Genomic DNA, 18640 nt, shown 5'->3' on the forward strand with positions numbered 1-18640 from the left:
GCGAGAAGGGTGTGCGAGTGCTTGCGTCGTCGGCCACCTCCCGGGCAAGTCAGGCCCCGCTCCCTCCTTCTCCTCCCGCCAGGGTCCCCAGGCCGAACCCATGCCCCTCCCGTCGGTCAAGGGACCGCACTCTCAGGGGTACTTGGACCGGTGTTTCTGCCTGAAGTTGCCGGTAGGGTCTGGAGTGAGAATCAGCCAGGATGCGCGGGGAGTCCATGCCCCGTGCGGCTATGCGGCCAGGGATGGGGAGACAGAAGGGCATCTAGTGTGGAGGCTTGTAGCTTGAACTCTCCGCGCGCGAGACTCCCATGGGCCGTTCCGACGGGACCCTGCCCCTCCCCGTTCAAGGAGCGTGAAACCCCTCCCCCACCCTCCTCGCCCGGAGGCCTGTGGCAACTGGGTCCGTTGGGGCAGAAGCATGGAGGGAAAGCCTTTAAAAGTAAGAACTCTTCCTGGTCCTCCTCACCCTGCCAGCTCGCAGGCTCACCCTGGGCCCCTGACTGTCCTCTCATTCAGCCCTGGCTCAGGGCAGCTCCCAACAATCACCCCCCACGCCCCCCATCTCCCCCCGCCCCCAGCAGGGGAGTGTCAGCCCTGGTTGGGTTCAGGATCCCTGGTCCCAGCCTGCTCTCCCTCCCCTCCCGATTCCCCACGACCCTCGGCTTCCCTCGTTGTGTGTGGCCCACAGGCGTCGGCCAAGTCTTCGAGCCACCATGGCTCGGGCAGGTCGAGCCTGCAGGACATCCGGAACATGTGGACCACGGCTACTCTGTCTCAGCCGAAGCTGAATGTGCAGCTGCCCACGGTCCGCGAGGACTCGGAACTGGAGGACGTTAGCGTAAGCGGTAAGACTCTCTGGTCCTACGACCAGAAGGCTGGCCACGACGCAGAGGGTGGCTGGGAAGCATCCGACGGCGGAGAGGACAAGGACAGCTTCAAGCCAGAAGAGCCAGAGGAGCTGGAGCTTGGCGGCGATAGCTCCCAGGGAAGCCGTTTAGAGGAGGACGATTCCAAGACCGACAACGGTGTGTGGCCTCACCGGGCTGTGGGCGCCCGAGCTGGGGGGCTGGCCAGAGCCTCAATTTCTATTGCCGTAAAATGGGGGAAAACAGTAGGACCTAAGTTTCTAGGATTCCCTGGAAGGGGCGCCCCACGCTAACCTTTCTCGCTTTAAAGCAACCAGACATTCTAGGAACGCCCCCTACCGGGCAGGCGTCGCACAAGGTCCTGGGGCCATAGAGACGGGCAGGAAAATACGCAAAGGCGTGGAGTGTTTTCCATGGAATCACCGAATAGTTGAAAGGAGGGAGTTAATGCCTTTTCTGTGGATTTGAGCTATTTGAGGGAGTGCCTACCTTTTATTCATTGTCACTGGTTACAGTTGTTATACTGTTTACTTCCAGTGAAAGTGAAAGTGAAGTCGCTCAACCGTGTCGGACTCTGCCACCCCATGGATTGTAGCCTACCAGGCTCCTCTGTCCATGGGATTTTCCAGGCAATAGTACTGGAGTAGATTGCCATTTCCTTCTCCAGGAATTTGCCATTTCCTTTACTTCCAGTAGTAAATACTATTTACCAGGCTGTTTGGGGCATGCCCTTCTCCCTGCCACCTCTGCTCTCCAGGCCTTCGTCAGGGAATTGGAGCAGACAACAATATGCTATTTATTGAGCACTTGCTGTTGTGCCAAGCACTCAGCTTCCCTTGCATGATCGCCTTTAAATTTCACAACCTCTATAAGGGGGCCAGTCTTATTATCCCATTGTACAGATGAAGAAATTGAGGGTCAGAAAGTCAGTCACTGGCCTTAAGTCTCACAAAGCGGGGTAGTCCGAACTGTCATCTCGGAGGGTGGGACAACAAAGCCCAGGTTTGTAAACCACTGTCCCATACTGTTTCCCACTCAAGTAGTATCTGGAGCTGGTCTCTGGAGCCCCCTAACCCTCAACCTACCCCTACATCTTCTCTGCTCCAGGGAAGCCCGAGCAGTCTACAAATGACAAATCCCTCTTTTCTCTTCTCCCAGAAAAGCCTTCCTCAGTGTCATCGCTCAATATCTCGAGGCACACACCCCATCGAGCCTACTGGGTGGAACAGCAGAGCAGGGTTGGAGGCACCAAGGAGACTGGGAGTATAGTGGGGGGTGGAGGGTGAGCAAGTTGGGGGTGGGAGGGTGGGGGTGCTTTGTAGGGTGGAGGGGCAGGCAGGTCAATTGGGGGTCTTGGAACTGGAGGGCAAAGTTGGGGCATTTCAGCTGTGGGTAGAGCTGGGGTCCTTTGTTCATCTGAGTCTCTTGCTGCCTCTCCAGCTGCCCCTGCCCCTGACTGAACTGATGGAGAATGAAGCTCTGGAAATACTCACCGAAGCCCTCCGGAGTGAGCCTCCCCACCCCCTACTCCCTGCACGCCACCCCCCACCCTTGCCCCCAACTTCCACAAGAGACCCTGGGGGATTTTGCAGGCCTTGGTCCTATAGGAGTGGGGTTTCAGGATGTGTTTGCCTTGTCAGATTCCCTTACCACCCACAAATATTCCAGAAGCTTTAGGAAAAGTAAAAAGTTAGGAGACTGGGCACAGGGAGACCCAAAGGACAGAGTACGGAGTGACTGTCACAGGACTGGGCTGTAGCCTCAGTGCAGCCCCTCTTAACCTGCTGTGGCTTTTCTAAGGCCATTTCTCCACTTGCCTATTGGGAATTACAGCCTTTGTGTGGCCTTGGCCCCTTCCTAGAGCCTTTGGACAGTGGATTATTGGAGTAAATTTCCTTTGGTTGCCCTGCTTACTTTATGAAAGTCAGGGTTGGGTGGGGAGGGCTAAGAGCTAATGGCTTAGAGGGGGTGGTCCAAGAGGTGTTCCCAAAGCTTCCTGCTCTCAGTGCCCTAATTCAGGCCGGCAACATCTTCTCTAAATTTGCCTTCCTCATCCATCCTCCACCTCAGCACCCCATCCCACTCTGAATCTCCCATCTGTTTGGAGCACAGGTCTCTGACTTGACCATTTGAAACAAAACCACCAGGTTCCAGTACCCTGAAGATCCAGAGTTTCCCGAACTAACATAGACTGGCTGATGGGGAGGCCATGCCCCTGCTCACTGCCCTGAATACAGCTCTACCCTCCAGGTTACCAATCAGAGATAGGCCGGGACCATTCCCTGACCAAACAGCTGCAGCGATACATCGAGGGGCTCAAAAGGCGCCGGAACAGGAGGCTGCAAGTCTTGGCGGTCTGAGAGGACCGCCTCGGGCTCCAGCGAGTGCCCGACTCCAGCCCTGGTCCCTGTCCAGTACCCAGATCCAAGCCCGACCCTGCCCACGTGGAATTTGAGCCCTTAGAGAAATAAAAGAATCTGTACATGGTCCGTGAGTCAATGCGTGGCTGCCCGCTAGAGGCGGACGCACGTGGCCCCGCCTTTCCCTATGACCTTCACTCGGTCACCGCAGTGACCTTGAGCGTTCTCCGTTCGGGCCCTACGGGCTCTGCTTTCCCAGGACTCGAAATCCAGGACTTATTTCATGTCTTAGGTCAGCTTCTCCCACTCCGGGTTCAGCAGCTTTGCGGGAATATGGGGTGTGCGGTGCCAGTGCCCGTTTGTGTTATCTTGGGGGAAGGGGGGAAAAAGGAAAGGGGCAGCACCTCCCTTCTAACTTAGGCGCTCTAGACCCCGCCTTTCATGCATATGCAGATACACCAGTCTCGGCGCTCGCCCCGCCCCCTATTTACATATGTATGAAGTCTCCCCCTTCAACGACCTCTCGCGAACAGCGCGCCCCGCCTCTCCCTTTACGTAAGAAGGCTCCTGGCCCCACCCTCTCCCCGGAGCCTCTCCCCGTCTCCTCTGGACACGCCCCCTCGGCCACCTCCTACGCAAGCAAGTGCGCCGCCGGAGCTCGGCGGCGGCGCAGCCCGGACTTGCACGAAGGCCAGCCCGCCGGCTTCGCTGGCCCCGCCCCGGCACGTCCCGGCGCGCAGGCGCTGCCCGCCCCACTTGCCTGATTAGCATAGGGCGCTGGGCCACGCCCCCTGCTTTGCATGCGCACGGCCAGCCCCGCCCCCGCTGTCAGCTGGAGGAAGCGGAGTAGGAAGCGGCCGCGATGTCCTTTTGTGTCCTACAAGCCGCCGGCGGCGCCGCCGAGTGAGGGGACGCGGCGCGGCGGGGCGGCGCGGCCCGAGGAGGCGGCGGAGGAGGGGCCGCGCGCGGCCCCCGGCTCACCCGGCGCTCCGGGCCGCTCGGCCCCCATGCCTGCCCGCCCGCCCTGCCGGAGCCCCAGGTCCGGGGGCGGAGGGGAGCGCCGCTGGGGGGTGGGCGGGCGGGCGGGGCGCGGGGGCCATGTGCGAGCGCGGCTGGGAGGCGGGCGGGGGGCGGGTTCCAGGCGGGGTCCGACTCTGGGTCCGGCCCAGGTCACGGTCGGCACCCGGTCGAAAGCCAGACGGGGTCAGGGTGCGGGCGGGATCTGGCGTCCAGGGCTTAAGGCACCGGCCCGAGACCCGGGGCCAGTTCTGACTCGGGCTGCGGGTTCTGGCCAGGGTCGGGCTTGGGCTTCGGATCCAATCCCAGGGCAGGGTTCAGTCCGGCACCTGGAGCATGCCGGAGTCCCGGGGGCGGGCCAGGGTGGAAGATGGGAAGGGTTCCCGGTCGGGGAAGGGGCTTTGAAGACCACGTGGGGGCGCTCGAAGGGGCCTCGGGCCACCCTTCTCTCTGGGTCAAAGGTCATCGCACTGGCTGGGGAGAGCTTCCTCCTCCTTGGCGCTCCCCCATTACTTCCTGATAACCTGATAGAGGGCCCCCGCGGGCGGAGGGGGAGGGGAGACGCAGTAACTTTAGGCAACTTCCCGTAGGTGTGCGCAGGTTGGGGGGGCGGGCTGGGTGCCCCGTGGTGTAGGATTCTGCGGCAGCAGGAGTGTAAGAGCGAATGTGCGGAAGAGTGTGCAAGGAGGTGGAGCCGCGCCAGCGGGTGTGCCTGGGGCCAGAGGGGAAGATGTGTCAGGTGTGAGAGGTTCCGAATGTCTTTCCATAAGGGTCTATGCCTGTGGGGGGGGGGGGGCGTGGGGGGGGCGGGGATCATGGTGAGAGTGTAAGTGTATTTGTGAGCGAGAGTGTGATTATGAGCCTAGAGTGTGACTTTGTTATGTAGTATGCACTTTAGGAGTGTGTGAAGGCAAATGGGAGCATGAGTAAGAGCTGGGGTTTGAGAAGGCCGTGTGAGTGTGAACCTGCTCAGTAGAGTGTGACCGTGTGTGAGCACATGAGGGTGTGTGTGCAGGTGAGGACATCTGAAGACCCAAGTGAGTGGTAGGGTGAGGGTATACGCACACCTGTGTGAGCACATGGACTGCCCTTTGGTGTGTATGTCTCTGTTTTGGCTCTTGAGTGGAGGATCCCCAGGTGTGGGGGAGACTGCTGAGATCGCCAGCATCTGGAGAAAACTGAGAGATATCCCACTCTTGGCTGAGGATTCCAGATAGGGTTGAAGGGTGCTTGGGGGTAAGGTTTCCCTATTGCCTGGCCTGGGTGGGGTAGGGGTTTTCCAAACCTCCTGTAGGTTCCCAGGTGGGAGACCTGCTGTCAGTTACTGGCCCTAGAGGCTCTGGAGACTCTGTTCCTATGGCAACAGCTGGGGGGGGGGCCCTCTTCATGGGCAGCCTTCCTTGGACTCTGTCCCCCCTCCACCCTCTGGTTAGGCCTGGAAGCCTGCCTAGGCCTGGGGTTGGGCAACCAGGGTGACAGGGTGTCTCCATCCCCCATCCCAGCTCCTCCCTGTGACCTGACGGGTCTCTTCCCGCAGGTGACCAGCGCCATGTCCAGCCAGGTGGTGGGCATTGAGCCTCTCTACATCAAGGCAGAGCCAGCCAGCCCTGACAGCCCAAAGGGTTCCTCGGAGACTGAGACTGAGCCCCCCGTGGCTCTGGCTCCTGGCCCAGCCCCCACCCGCTGCCTCCCAGGCCACAAGGAAGAGGAGGATGGGGATGGGGCTGGGCCTGGCGAGCAGGGTGGTGGGAAGCTGGTGCTCAGCTCCCTGCCCAAACGCCTCTGCCTGGTCTGTGGGGATGTGGCCTCCGGCTACCACTATGGTGTGGCATCCTGTGAGGCCTGCAAAGCCTTCTTCAAGAGGACCATCCAGGGTGAGCCCCCACCCCATTCCTGTGCCCTTTGCCCTCTGGGCTTGGGGCTGCCTACCTGCTGCACTGCTGAGTGCCGTGGTACCACTTGGGGTTGGCAGCCTGGAGTTCCCAGGTCCTCCTATGTCCCAGGAATGCCCTTTCCCTTAAGAGTTAAATAAAGCCGCCAGGACGTGTTGATGGATCGTATGTGGGATGTGAGAGCGGGACTCAGGATGCCTCCTAGTTTTCTGGTACCCAGGCCCAGCACCTTCCACAGCAGCCCCTGCCTGCTTCTAAGCTTGAGTCTTCTGGCCGCTGCTATCCTCTCCCCAGCAAAGAACATGCCCTTTTTTGTGTTGATTTCCTGAAGCAGCCCCAGCACAAGGCAGGTTTTTATGGTTAACTGAGAGGGGGCTACATCATATTTCAGCATCTACCTTTAAAAAAACTTAGGGAATTCCCTGGCAGTCCAGTGGTTAGGACTTCTTGCTCTTACTGCCAAGAGCCCAGGTTCAAACCCTGGTCAGGGAACTAAGATCCCAGAACCCACATGGTGTGGTCAGGGAAAAAAAAAAAACACGATTATTAGGCATCCCTGCCAATAGTACTCAGTGAATTTTCCCACTCGGCATATCAAAATATGAGTGAGCAAGATGGTGATGTAAGAAGCATTATTTGGGATGTACCTGTTACTTATATTTTTATATAAACCATTGGTTACTTTGGGGCTATAATACATAGGCTTTTTCAGAGTGTTTCTTGACTGTCAGGCACCGTGCCCTGTTACATTTAAGCTCTGTTACCCCCCACAGCAGTCTCTAAGGTACTAGCACGATTATAACTGAGGCCCAGAGAGGTTTTCAAAACTTGGTTCAGGTCCCACGGGTAGAAAATGGCAGCAACAAGATTTGAACTTGGGTCGATTGAGGTCCAGAGCTAAGCTCGTAAAGGCCAGACTGTTGCCTCTGCTTATTACAAATAACTCCGGGCAGATGCCTCATGGCCGGTTGTGACATTCTAGCAAGTTTTGACTTGGCTGAGACCCGCTGGCCTAAAAGCTCCGTTCCCTTCTGGCCCTGCAGACCTGAGCCAACAGGTCTGGGTTCAGATGTCTCGTACCCACCCTGGAACACTTGGTTCTCTATTGACAAGTATTTGTCGCGCATTAGCCATACACAGTGATCATTGTATAGTATCTAGGTGCTGGAGCCTGCTAAATGTCTTACCTCGATTATCCCATTTTGTTCTCACAACCCACCTTTGTAGGAAGTAGTTTTTAATCATCCCAGTGTTACAGATGGGAAAACTTGAGGGTTGAGGGCGTAGCTGTGGGGCTTGCCCAAGGTCACCCACTTGGTAAGTGGCAGCCTCCAGGATCCTCACTCTTCATGAACTTGTGCTCTGCTGCCCTGGCCACTGTTCCAGGTGTGGGGACACAGCTGGGACTAAGGATCGCTCCTGTCCTCAGTTTACATCCCAGCAGAGGAGGAGAGAAAACAGTGAACTGAACACAGTTGTTATTAACAGCTGTGGTAAGTGCTGGGGGGTCAGGAGCAGGATGAACCAGGGAACATGGCTGGGCCTGAGATGCTGGAGGGCCTCCCTGAGGAGGCGTCTTAAGCTGAAGAAGCCCAGGTAGGGTGGAGGAGAGAGCAGATTGTGAGGAGAAATTCACTTCGGGTATGTTGGCAGTTTGAGCCATTCAGTCCTTTGGTAGCCCAGGAGCTGGGAGGGCCACCGTGCATTCATTCAGCCAGACCCTGTTCCTAGCACTGGGCACAGTCCTGGCCCTCATGGAACTGGCACTAAAATGGGTAGACAGAACAAAGAAGATAAATATGTACAGATGTTGCATATTTTAAACGGTGCTAAGAGCTTACGAGAAACCATAAAGCAAGGGCAGGAAATATACAGCAGGGACAAGTGACCAGAGGTGTCTGTGGAGGGACTCTTGGCATTCTTACCCAGTGGCTGGGAAGGCCTCCCCAGGAAGGAGAGATCCGAAGGAGGTAAGGGAGCCATGCACCCTGAGGCAGGGCCTGTTTGAGGAACACTGAGTTGGCCAACAGAGCCGGGCAGAGGGCAAAGGGGATGAGGTCAGAAAGGTGGCGAGGAGCTGGGATGCAGGTCTCATAGCCCATGGGATTTACCTGGAGGGCTTTTTAAATTTATTTTTAATTGGAAGATAATTGCTTTACAGTGTTGTGTTGGTTTCTGCTGTACAACAATGGGAATCTGCCATAACCATACATATATCTCCTCCTTCTTGAGCCTCCCTCCCCCACACCTGGAGGGTTTTAAGTAGGGAAGGGACATGATCTGTCTTAGAGGGTTTGTTTGGCTTTAGTTCCTTGACCAGGGATGGAGCCCAGTCCCTCAGCAGTGAAAGTGTGGAGTCCTAACCACTGGACCACCAGGGAATTCCCTGTCTTAGGTTTAAGAGGATGCCTCTGTGTTGATAGTAACTGAAGGAGGCAAAGCAGCAGGAAGGGAGGTGAGAGTGACTCCGGTCAAGGGTAGAAACAGTTGCCAGGGGAGGAAGGGGTGGGCTTCTGAACGGATTAGGAGGTAAAGCCCACCAGGACCTGTCAGTGGCTTAGATTTGGGGTGGGAGAGGAATTATAAATGTCTCTTAGGTTTCTGCTTGAGCAGCTGGACAAATGAGATTGCAGGTTTTGGAGGGGTAGGTCGGGGGCTCCGTCTAGGACAAGATAAGTCTGTAGTGCCTTCTAGACATGCAGAATGCCGAGGAGGCAGTGGGATGTGTCTAGAGTTCAGACAGGTCTAGGCTAGAGGTACAGATTTGAAAGCCTGGGTGAGATCACCATGGGAATGAGTCAGAGGAGACAGGTTGGAGGGCCCCCAGGGGGTCTTCAGTGGAAGGAGTGTGGGCAGATGCACAGAAGCCCCAAAATAGCAGTGACGTAGGAGGAAAACCCAGAGTGTGGTGTCCTAGAAGCAAAAGAAGAAAAGTGTTTGTTTCTAGGAGGGATCAGCAGTGTTAGATGTTAGTAATAGAAGGACGAGAACTGACCACTGGATGTAGCAGTGTGGAGACCACTGCGGCCCTTGATGAGAACAGATCAGAGGTGTGACTTGACCAGAGGCTGGGGCCGGATGCCACCTGACTCTCCCTTGGTCCCAGCCCCTCCCTTGCCCAGGCTGGGATTCCCAGCCCAGCCGCCTTTCCCCTCAGTGCCCCGGCTTCCCTGCCCCATTCATAGCACTCCCGCTCTCCCCAGACCTGTGCTTGCCTGGAATGGCAGGGCTCTCCCCACTGGCTAGGCCCCCTCTGGGCCCCAGGAGGCTGCCACTGGAGCCCTGCCTCTTCCTTGGCAGGGAGCATCGAGTACAGCTGTCCGGCCTCCAACGAGTGTGAGATCACCAAGCGGAGACGCAAGGCCTGCCAGGCCTGTCGCTTCACCAAGTGCCTGCGGGTGGGCATGCTCAAGGAGGGTGAGCGCTGGCGGGGGCCTGGGTGAGGCTGGGGAGCTGGGTGCATGGGGTCGGGCCGGGTGAGGCCTGGGAAGTCCTGGCTGACTGGGCTGGACAGGTGGGCTCTGGAGAGCAGGCCAGCCCCAGCCCCGTGGACACAGCGCTGTCCTGCAATTCTCAAGGGGTACGTCTGGACCGCGTCCGTGGTGGGCGACAGAAGTACAAGCGGCGGCCAGAGGTGGACCCACTGCCCTTCCCAGGCCCCTTCCCTGCTGGACCTCTGGCAGTAGCTGGAGGCCCTCGGAAGACAGGTGAGAACGCGGTGGGGTCCTTGGGGCTCTGGGGTCAGGGTGGGCAATGTCTGTCTGATGTCATTCATACGGGATTGTAGTTATCTTGGGCGCTGGGACCCACGTCTTCATCTGTTCGTTCACTCATTTCCCTTGAGAAGTATTTACAAAAATACCCTTTTCTGTGTCAGACCTCGAGCAGTACAGCTGGGAACAGGGAAGGTTTTCTAATGCTCAGAACCGGTCCACAGACAGACGCTTTCCCTAGGAGATAGTGCGGCGTTTCCCGGAGAGAGGTGTCTGAGCCAGGCTGGCCAGTGGCTATTGAGGAAGGCCACAGGGGGACTGACTCTGGGAAGATGTTTGACCCTGAAGGGCTGGCAGAGGGATGAATTCGTGCCTCTTCCAACTGTCACTACAGCCCCGGTGAACGCACTCGTGTCCCACCTGCTGGTGGTTGAACCTGAGAAGCTGTATGCCATGCCCGACCCAGCGGGCCCTGATGGACACCTCCCAGCTGTGGCCACCCTCTGTGACCTCTTTGACCGAGAGATCGTGGTCACCATCAGCTGGGCCAAGAGCATCCCAGGTAGAGGGCCCAGGCAATGTGGGGCTTCCCTGGGTAGGCTGGGCCCTGCCCGGCTCTGGTGCAGTTGCTTAGCCAGCTCTGGTCCCCCTGCCCTCCAGGCTTCTCGTCGCTGTCACTGTCTGACCAGATGTCAGTACTGCAGAGTGTGTGGATGGAGGTCCTGGTGTTGGGTGTGGCCCAGCGCTCCCTGCCACTGCAGGATGAGCTGGCCTTCGCCGAGGACCTGGTCCTGGATGAAGAGGGGGCACGAGCCGCTGGCCTGGGGGAACTGGGGGCTGCCCTGCTGCAGCTGGTGCGGCGACTGCAGGCCCTGCGGCTGGAGCGCGAGGAGTACGTTCTGCTGAAGGCCCTGGCCCTCGCCAATTCAGGTGAGTCTGGGGCTTGTACTGATGGGTTTCTCCATCAGGCGCTTTGGTTTTTTACCTGTGATGGTGGCACACTCCCACTTTGCAGACAGGGAAAACAGGCTTAGGCAAGAACAGTGACTTGCTGAAAGTCACTAAGCCAGGCGAGGACAGGTCCAGGAAATGCATGCTGAATTCTGAGCTCTAGTGCCCGTGGTTTTGTAGACAGGTGAACCACTTAGTGGGAGGGAAGGGGAAGGGGACCGGAGGTGGCCATAGCTGAGGAAAGAGGAGTGGGCCCTGGCTCATGAGCAGGAGCAGCGAGTAGTGCTTCAGCAAATCTTGGTGTGGCTCCTCCTTGGGCCCCCACCTGGCAGTGCCCAGGTCGATGTGGCTCTGTCCCTTCTGGAGATGGCCCACGTCAACAGTTCTGTCATCTTGCCCTGCAGACTCTGTGCACATTGAAGATGCTGAAGCAGTGGAGCAGCTGCGAGAAGCTCTACACGAGGCCCTGCTGGAGTACGAAGCTGGCCGGGCAGGCCCCGGAGGGGGCGCTGAGCGGAGGCGGGCAGGCAGGCTGCTGCTCACACTACCGCTCCTTCGCCAGACAGCGGGCAAAGTGCTGGCCCATTTCTATGGGGTGAAGCTGGAGGGCAAGGTGCCCATGCACAAGCTGTTTTTGGAAATGCTCGAGGCCATGATGGACTGAGGCAAGGGGTGGGCATGGGTGGGGGTGCTGGCAGGACCCGCCCAGCATGGGGTCGGCCCCAAGAGGGCAGAGCTGGGGTCTGGGCAGTGCCACAGCCTGCTGGCAGGGCCAGGGCAACACCATCAGCCCCTGGGAGCAGGCCCTACACCCTCCCCTCCCCCCTCCTTGGGGGTGTTAGAAGCTGGGAACATGTGCGCCCAGGCTCTGGGCACAGTGCTGCCCCTCGCAAGCCATAACGTGCCCCCAGGGTGTAGGGGGCCTTGCGGAAGCCATAGGGGGCTGCAGGGGACATATGTGTGTTGGGGGGGGGGTGGTGGGCAGAAGCCTGATCTCAGGGAGGGAAGGGAGTGGAGGCCACAGTCTCCCAGTGGGTGATGCTTTTGCTGCTGCTTAATCCGACTTCCTCTCCAGAACAGAGAGGGATTTGGAGAGCAAAGGCTCCTGCTCCCTTTGCTCCTTTCTCATCATTTGCATTGGGCATTACTGCCCCCCCCCCACCTTGAAGCAATAACTCCAAGCAGGCTCCAGCCCCTGGACCCCTGGGGTGGCCAGGGCCCCCCATCAGCTCCCACCCAGTCTCCTCAGGGGGGCAGGGAGAGCACTGCCTCTATGCCCTGCAGAGCAATAACACTATATTTATTTTTGGGTTTGGCCAGGGAGGCGCAGGGACATGGGGCAAGCCAGGGCCCAGAGCCCTTGGCTGTACAGAGACTCTATTTTAATGTATATTTGCTGCAAAGAGAAACCGCTTTTGGTTTTGAACCTTTAATGAGAAAAAAAAATATATACTATCGAGCTCAAAAACACTGTGTGGTGTGTCACTGGGTCAGGGGTTAGGGATACATAGGATAGGACTAACAAACAAGATAACGTAAACAAAGCTTCACACAACCAGAGTGAAAAACCGGCGCCTGGCACAGTTTAAGTCTCCGTTTCCTCATCACTCAGCAGCATATTGGGGATGCCACGGCTGATGGGGAACACACGTCCCGACTCTGGGCATTGCAGGGTGCCCTCCAAGACCTCCACCTGCGGGAAGAGGGGACCAGAGCTGAGCACTGGCAGTTGTCAAGTGTGGGTGTACAGCCAGGAGGCAAGCGATGGGCCGGTTCTCACCTCCAGCAGCACGTGGTGCATCTTTCTCAGAAATTCCTCGTTATGCTCATACCCCTGAATCGGCTCTTTAGGCACCTGGATGAGATGCAGCTGTGGGCAAGAGGCTTAAATCATCTCGGCTCCCCAGACGCTCGCCCTGAGGCCTGGTGTAAAGGACTGCAGTTAAGACTATCCCCGCCCCAACCAGCCCCCCCGCCACCCATGGTGTGCACTGGGCTGGGGAGGTGGGGAGGAGGGTCCTCACGTGGTCCGCAGCCTCCAGAAGCGCCGCCCACTCCACTTTGGGTATCATACGCACTATGAAGTCGGGGTTGAACTCCACAGGGTTGATACGGACCTCCGTGGCCTGAGGGGCGCAGAGATTTAGTTATGCAAGGACCGGATCCCCGTTCTCCTACCCCCGCCCCCGGGAGAGGTGCCCGAGACGGCCGGTACCTGGAGACGCAGGGGGAAGCCTCGGGGCCCCACCCCCCGCACGTGGGAGCTCAGCAAGTTGTGGGTGAGCAGCCTCATGTCTACGCTGCCCGCTCCCGCAAAGCCAGAACCGGAAGGAGAGTGGTCTCTCTCTACATCATTTCCGGGGCTGTCCCGCTCGATCCTATTGGACACCTGGGAGGAACGGAAACGGCGAAACTTCTGGACTTCCGGTGCTCGCTGGAGCCGAGGTCGGTTGGTATCACGCGCTGCTCCTGGAAGCATCTGGCAGGAGATTGCTACGGCGCAGATCCAGTGGTTTTGGCTGAGCTAAACCTCAGGTTGCTACAAATCATGTACAATGTAAATCATACTTAAAACTGCTATAATGCAAAGGCCTTCGTGGAATGCAAAATAAATACGCTTTACTCCTACACAGGCGCCTGACACCACCGTCTCCTGACACTTGCTTGCGGTTAAGAAATGGAAATACTGTCCCAATCCGTAAATTACACAATCGAAACAGCGGCAACTCGGACTTGTATGCAAATAAGCTCCGCCCGCTCGCACGCGCGCCGGAGATCCACCCCTAATACGGAGCTGGTCGGAAGCCCTGCCCATTCGTGCGCCGTCCACGCCTGCGCGGTGGCGGCGCCTCGCGGGTGGCCAGGTAACCTACGGCCCCCTGTTCCACTTTTTGCCGTCTTCCGCAGGATTGCGTCGTAGCGCTCCGGTTCCGCCCAGCCTTCTACCTCAGCCTCGAGGCGTGGGCGGGGCTGTTCTGACTTTATGACTCGGCATGCGTCTGGGGTGGTTACGCGTCCTGGGCTGCAGACCGGGCTCGGTGGTGTCCCGGGCGACCATCGTTGAGGGTGCGTCAACGACAGCGGCGGGAACCCGAGGGTGCCTGGAAGGAATCCTCGAGTGGACGTTTGGCGGGGTCCGAGGTTTCAGAAGCGCTGCTGTAGCCATGGCCCCGATTAAGGTGACCGCGGGCCCAGCCAGGCCTGACTTCTTTGCCTACCCGACTCCACTCATTTCTGCACGCCTCTTCGTCCCGCTTGTCTGGGGGAGAGTCACCGTCTTTATTACCTTCCCGCTGCCATAGAGGCTCCTCCCGCCGTCCGTTCCCCTTGTTTCCTTCAACAAGACCCCGGTGGCTGCAACGATGTCGCCAGTTTTAGGGGTCTCGTGCCCCATCTCCTCTAACAGTTCTCAAGGCTTTTGGGCCTTCCCCTCGTCTCCCTGCCACACCCACTCTGGGACACCTGTGATGAGTCTCCACCGTTTTCAGGTGGCGTGCCATGGCTTCCCCCACCTATGGAACCATCTCCTTTACCCTTTTTAACCCCTATGCGTGTTCTTCTCCATGCCCTTCCGCTGCTTTTGTCACGTTATTGGGTATTACTCTCACTCCATCCTTTGAAACAGGTGATGTCTCTTAGAACCCTGTTTTGTCTCTCCCACCGCACCCTTCTGCTGAGTTTTTCAGCCCTCTTATCTTCTGGAACCATCCCCAGCTCCTTGGGGCTCCCCCTTGCCTCACAGTCTTCTGAGATCCCCTCCTTCTACTTCATCCTACAGCCCACTGCTGGGTTTCTCCAGGCTCTACCCTCACCCCTGACTTTGCTCCCTTTGTCTACTTTTTCTGGCCCGTGAAGCCCGCACACACTCCCAGGAACACTGATCCCTCCCCCTTGAAGGGAGTCCTTCTGTACTCATATCTGCTGGATGTAGGGACCTGCCCCCTGCCCCCCGCCCCCTAGTCCTTCTGTACTCATATCTGCTGGATGTAGGGACCTGCACCCTGCCCCCCAGCCATCCCACCTTCTGCTGCCCTCCCATTTTTTTCTCGTCTTGATCAGCCGTGCCCGGTGTCCTCTCCCTCCCTGTTGTCAGGGCCCCCTCCTGCCCCTCTGTCTCATCTCTTTCCTGTAACTCACTTTGTGTACTCAACCTCTTGTGACACCCAGAGAGGCCGTTCCCTTTTTTCTGTGGTCACCGACTGGCCCTTAAGAGGAATAGGGCCACCCTGAAACTTGGAGGATGTGGGGTAACCAGGTGGTCGCAGGAAAGGGACCTCTGGAAGCTCCGACAGCGGGGGACTTCCCTGCCGGGTGTCAACCCAGGCTCCACGGGACCAGGCAGGGCTCCTCAGCCCTCTCTGGGCACCCCCACCCCGCCCTTGCGGCCCTGCCCCTGCCCTTACTTTGGAGTCCTTCTTTCTAGGTTGGAGATGCCATTCCATCGGTGGAGGTATTTGAAAAGGAGCCGGGCAACAAGGTGAACCTGGCAGAGCTGTTCAAAGGCAAGAAGGGAGTGCTGTTTGGCCTCCCTGGGGCCTTTACCCCTGGTTGTTCCAAGGTGAGGCCTGCGCTTCTGGGCTCAGCAGTTGGGATCTTGTGTGTGTGTTTGTATTGTTCACGAGTCCCGCAGAGTCCCGCTTAGTCCCGCGACAGCTTGTACCAATGGGATGTAGGTGATATGACAGTTAAAGAAGCATATCAGGTTTTTAAGAAATAAGTTGTGACTGTGCGTGTAGGGATGTAGGAGAAAAGGTGGTGCAACGCCTCTCATTGATCCTGCTGGGTGACTAGACAGGGCTGTGGAAGGGACTTGGGACTCGGGTAGATGAGGCGGTCCTGCTCGTGGGACGTTCACGGTCTTGAGCGAGGAACACTTGAACTTGGATCCGAGCTTCTTAGTTGTTGCTGTTTAGTCGCTAAGTCGTGCCAACTCTCTGCAACCCCATGGACTGTAGCGCGCCAGGCTTCTCTGTCCAGGAGATTTCCCAGACAAGAATACTGGAGCGGGTTGCCATTTCCTTCTCCAGGGGATCTTCCTGATGCAAGGATCGAACCCACGTTTCCTGCATTGGCAGGCGAATTCTTTACTGTTGAGCCACCAGGGAAACAAAAAGGAACTGTGGCTTACCCAGTTCTCATTGTCTGATGAAAGGGGTCGGTGTCGGGAAATGAAGAGGGCTTGGAGACAAAGGGTGGGCTGAGGAGCAGAGGCTGTTACCCACTTGCTGACTCTGGTTCTCCTCCCCAGACCCACCTGCCAGGGTTCGTGGAGCAGGCTGATGCTCTGAAGGCCAAGGGGATCCAGGTGGTGGCATGTCTGACCGTTAATGATGTCTTTGTAACTGAAGAGTGGGCACGCGCCCACAAGGCAGAGGGCAAGGTGAGCTGTGGATCCTGTAGGGGATCTGGGGCCAAGGTGGAGATTTTTTTGTGACTTTTGCTTTCGCCTTAGGTTCGGCTCCTGGCAGACCCCAGTGGGACTTTTGGGAAGGTGAGTGCACTCCCAGCCTCCATCCTGGAAGCAGGGACTTGAAGGGAGACGGCCAGTGTGGGGAGCGGCTAGGGGACTGGCCTGTTCTGGGCGTTCCTGACCTTTCCTCTGCTTCTCCTTTCAGGAGACAGATTTGTTACTTGATGATTCACTGCTCTTTCTCTTTGGGAATCACCGACTGAAGAGGTAAAAGTGGGAGGGTCCCCCTTGGGGGGTTCGCCTGCTACCCCACCTGTCTCCATTGTCAGCCTCCAGGCCCAGGCTGTTTGACGTGGCCCGGCCCTTCTTTCTGGCAGGTTCTCCATGGTGATAGAGGATGGCATCGTCAAATCCCTGAACGTGGAGCCAGATGGCACAGGCCTCACCTGCAGCCTGGCTCCCAACATCCTCTCACAGCTCTGAGGCTTGGAGCCCAGATATCCTCCTCCGGCCCTTTCCTGTTTTACCGGGCCAGTCGTGGGCAGAGGGCCCCAGCCTAGCCTGTGATCACTCAGCTGAAATCTTGGCCAAATTTCTGCAATAAACACTTCTGGTTTATGTCTGTCTCCTTGGTTTTGAATTGCTGCTTTGCCCGAGGCCAGGCCTCACTGACCGTCCAGCTGTGAGGGTAGTGGGCAGAGGCTGAAGTGGGGACTCATAAAGGACTCTGACTTAACTTAGGCAAGTCAGAGAAGGCCTCTTTAGGGAGGTGTCATGAAGCATCCATCTACAAGCTGAGAAAGGGCCAGTGGTCCCGCCGAGGGAGCTCCTCCGGAAGGCTCTGGACTTTCCGAGTTTGGCTAGGGCCCGTAACCGTTTGCATTTGATACCTGCATGATGGCCAATCTCATTTTGACTGCAGACCTCAGGGTAGAAACTGGCCCAAGGCACCCCCCCCCCACCCCATCACCTGGGCATACCCTCAAATTCTGCTGAACCCCTTTTGGGAGCACCCACATCCCAAGAAGGACCCCTGGCACCTTGGGACCACCTGATGGGCAAAAAGGGCTCCATCGGCAGAGCTAGTGCTGGTTCAGCCCCAGGGGTGGGAGGTGATGGGTGGTGCGGGGTCCCCGTGGCAGAGTCTAGGTGAGCTGTGGAAGAGAGGAGACGCTGGTAAGGCTGGCCCTGCGGTCAGTGTGTTGTATGTTGTTAGGGGCCAGGAGTCAGGGAGGCTGGCAGGGCTTGAGGCCTAGGAGCGTTCTGTCTGCAGGCCTTGCCCTTGGGCCTCTGCCTCTTGTCCTCGGGAAGCCCTGTGCTTGGAAGCAGGCTGATTATTAGGCACCAGCTGTGTTTAAGAGCTCACAGTCTAAGGAGGGGGCAGATGCTTGAGGTATGCTAAAAATCCTCACATGATCCTGGGCATTGAGAACTGTTATACCACAGAGAGGTTAAACAAGTGGACCTGGCTCCTCCAGCCACGTAAGAGGAGTTTGGATTTGAGCCAGTCAGTTGGCCTCGGCGAGCTTTATAGCCCCGCCCTAGGCCCCTTCAGCACCAGGCTCTAAGGGGTTCTCCCTGCCCTTCCAGGCCATCTGGGGAGCCTCAGGGCAGCTCAGAGCTGGCTAAGGCAGGCTAAGAGATCTTAGGAAAGATCAAGGAAAGGCATTTTGGAGGACACAGTCCTTGAGGCAGTGGGGCTGGTGTGCCTGGTGGCGGCAACAATGTAGCCATAGTTACAGAGGGCAGAATAGCCCCAAGGTGGTGGAGCACCTGAGTGAGGGGATGCTAGGAGGGCAGAGGGGCCTTTGAAGCGCTGTAAGCTCCTTACGTTTTACCCTGCGGGCCCTTCAGACCAGCGAAGGATGTCTGTAGGGCAGTGACCCGTCAGATTCATACCTGGACTCCTCTGTGCAGGTGGAGCTGGACAGGGGCAGGCGGGAGGCCGAGGAGAGGTCAGTGTGGGGCAGGATTGATGACTGAGTGTCCAGGAGGTGGGGGCTGGGACAGGGGACCTGTGGGTGTTGGAAGGGTGAGTCCAGGGGGCCACTTGGCTGGAGGTCTAAGGGGTGGATGGTTTGGGGAGAGGAGGGCCCTCGAGAGGGGGCCAGCCTACCTGCAGGGGTCCCAGCTGCTCAGCCTGCCCACCCACTGACCTTTGTCTCCTCAGTTCTCTTCCACAACCTGTCACCCCTCAGGAGTCCTGGGCTGGGGCAGGACAGAGGGCTGACCACCCCTCCAGCTTCCCATGCCCTTGTGAGCTGTCCCCGCCAAGCCCTAGGTCACAGTGCTGTCCTGGCCTGGATGGCAGGAAGGCCCTCTCTTTCTGGACACCATCTCTCAGTTCTCTTGTCGTACAGATGAGGACACAGAGGTGTATGTAGACGTCCCCCCACGGTCACTGTGTGCACCCTGGTGAGTGGTCTGGAGG

At 57.9% G+C, this 18640-nt stretch overlaps 4 protein-coding genes across 7 annotated transcripts; 3 read left to right on the forward strand and 1 right to left on the reverse strand.

The window, feature by feature from the left end:
* Positions 1–68: 68 nt before the first annotated feature.
* On the forward strand, positions 69–3353 carry CATSPERZ (catsper channel auxiliary subunit zeta). 2 transcript variants are annotated; one of them, XR_001495469.3, is made up of 5 exons: positions 69–439; positions 689–1025; positions 2025–2148; positions 2307–2373; positions 3117–3208. XR_001495469.3 is itself a non-coding variant. In XM_015461316.3 (5 exons), the coding sequence occupies exons 1-5, from the start codon at positions 419–421 to the stop codon at positions 3224–3226; spliced, it is 615 nt and encodes a 204-aa protein (XP_015316802.1). In that variant the 5' UTR covers positions 69–418; the 3' UTR covers positions 3227–3353. The 2 variants fall into 2 exon arrangements, 1 of the variants encoding a protein (XP_015316802.1); XM_015461316.3 differs by having other exon boundaries at positions 2025–2104; positions 3117–3353.
* A 739-nt stretch (positions 3354–4092) lies between these two features.
* ESRRA (estrogen related receptor alpha) lies at positions 4093–12267 on the forward strand. 3 transcript variants are annotated; one of them, XM_010821061.4, is made up of 7 exons: positions 4093–4265; positions 5781–6117; positions 9436–9552; positions 9714–9842; positions 10243–10410; positions 10509–10778; positions 11204–12267. In XM_010821061.4, exons 2-7 carry the CDS (start codon positions 5793–5795, stop codon positions 11461–11463), a joined length of 1269 nt encoding a protein of 422 aa, XP_010819363.1. In that variant the 5' UTR covers positions 4093–4265; positions 5781–5792; the 3' UTR covers positions 11464–12267. The 3 variants fall into 3 exon arrangements, with proteins under 3 accessions (XP_010819363.1, XP_010819364.1, NP_001178302.1); XM_010821062.4 differs by lacking the exon at positions 4093–4265 and adding an exon at positions 5046–5479; NM_001191373.2 differs by lacking the exon at positions 4093–4265 and having other exon boundaries at positions 5793–6117.
* TRMT112 (tRNA methyltransferase activator subunit 11-2) lies at positions 12217–13538 on the reverse strand. The gene is given in 4 exon segments (NM_001045981.2): positions 12217–12492; positions 12580–12669; positions 12824–12925; positions 13015–13538. Coding segments are annotated over 4 exon segments (378 nt in total). The 5' UTR covers positions 13093–13538; the 3' UTR covers positions 12217–12384.
* Positions 13539–13716: 178 nt separating this feature from the next.
* PRDX5 (peroxiredoxin 5) lies at positions 13717–16825 on the forward strand. The gene is given in 6 exon segments (NM_174749.2): positions 13717–13978; positions 15223–15357; positions 16048–16179; positions 16252–16290; positions 16415–16476; positions 16587–16825. Coding segments are annotated over 6 exon segments (660 nt in total). The 5' UTR covers positions 13717–13792; the 3' UTR covers positions 16693–16825.
* The last annotated feature ends 1815 nt before the right edge of the window (positions 16826–18640 follow it).

This window comes from Bos taurus, chromosome 29 (genome assembly GCF_002263795.3).
Source record: "Bos taurus isolate L1 Dominette 01449 registration number 42190680 breed Hereford chromosome 29, ARS-UCD2.0, whole genome shotgun sequence".
Taxonomy (NCBI): Eukaryota; Metazoa; Chordata; class Mammalia; order Artiodactyla; family Bovidae; genus Bos; species Bos taurus.

What these genes read in the sequence shown, in the direction of transcription:
- CATSPERZ (XM_015461316.3), top strand. Translation starts at nt 419, where the DNA reads ATGGAGGGAAAGCCTTTAAAA. An exon ending in TGGAGGGAAAGCCTTTAAAA is followed by an intron (nt 440 to 688) that starts GTAAGAACTCTT and finishes TGTGGCCCACAG; the next exon opens with GCGTCGGCCAAGTCTTCGAG. An exon ending in ACTCACCGAAGCCCTCCGGA is followed by an intron (nt 2,374 to 3,116) that starts GTGAGCCTCCCC and finishes TCTACCCTCCAG; the next exon opens with GTTACCAATCAGAGATAGGC.
- ESRRA (XM_010821061.4), top strand. Translation starts at nt 5,793, where the DNA reads ATGTCCAGCCAGGTGGTGGGCATTGAGCCTCTCTACATCAAGGCAGAG. An exon ending in GGTGGGCATGCTCAAGGAGG is followed by an intron (nt 9,553 to 9,713) that starts GTGAGCGCTGGC and finishes GCAATTCTCAAG; the next exon opens with GGGTACGTCTGGACCGCGTC. An exon ending in CTGGGCCAAGAGCATCCCAG is followed by an intron (nt 10,411 to 10,508) that starts GTAGAGGGCCCA and finishes CCTGCCCTCCAG; the next exon opens with GCTTCTCGTCGCTGTCACTG.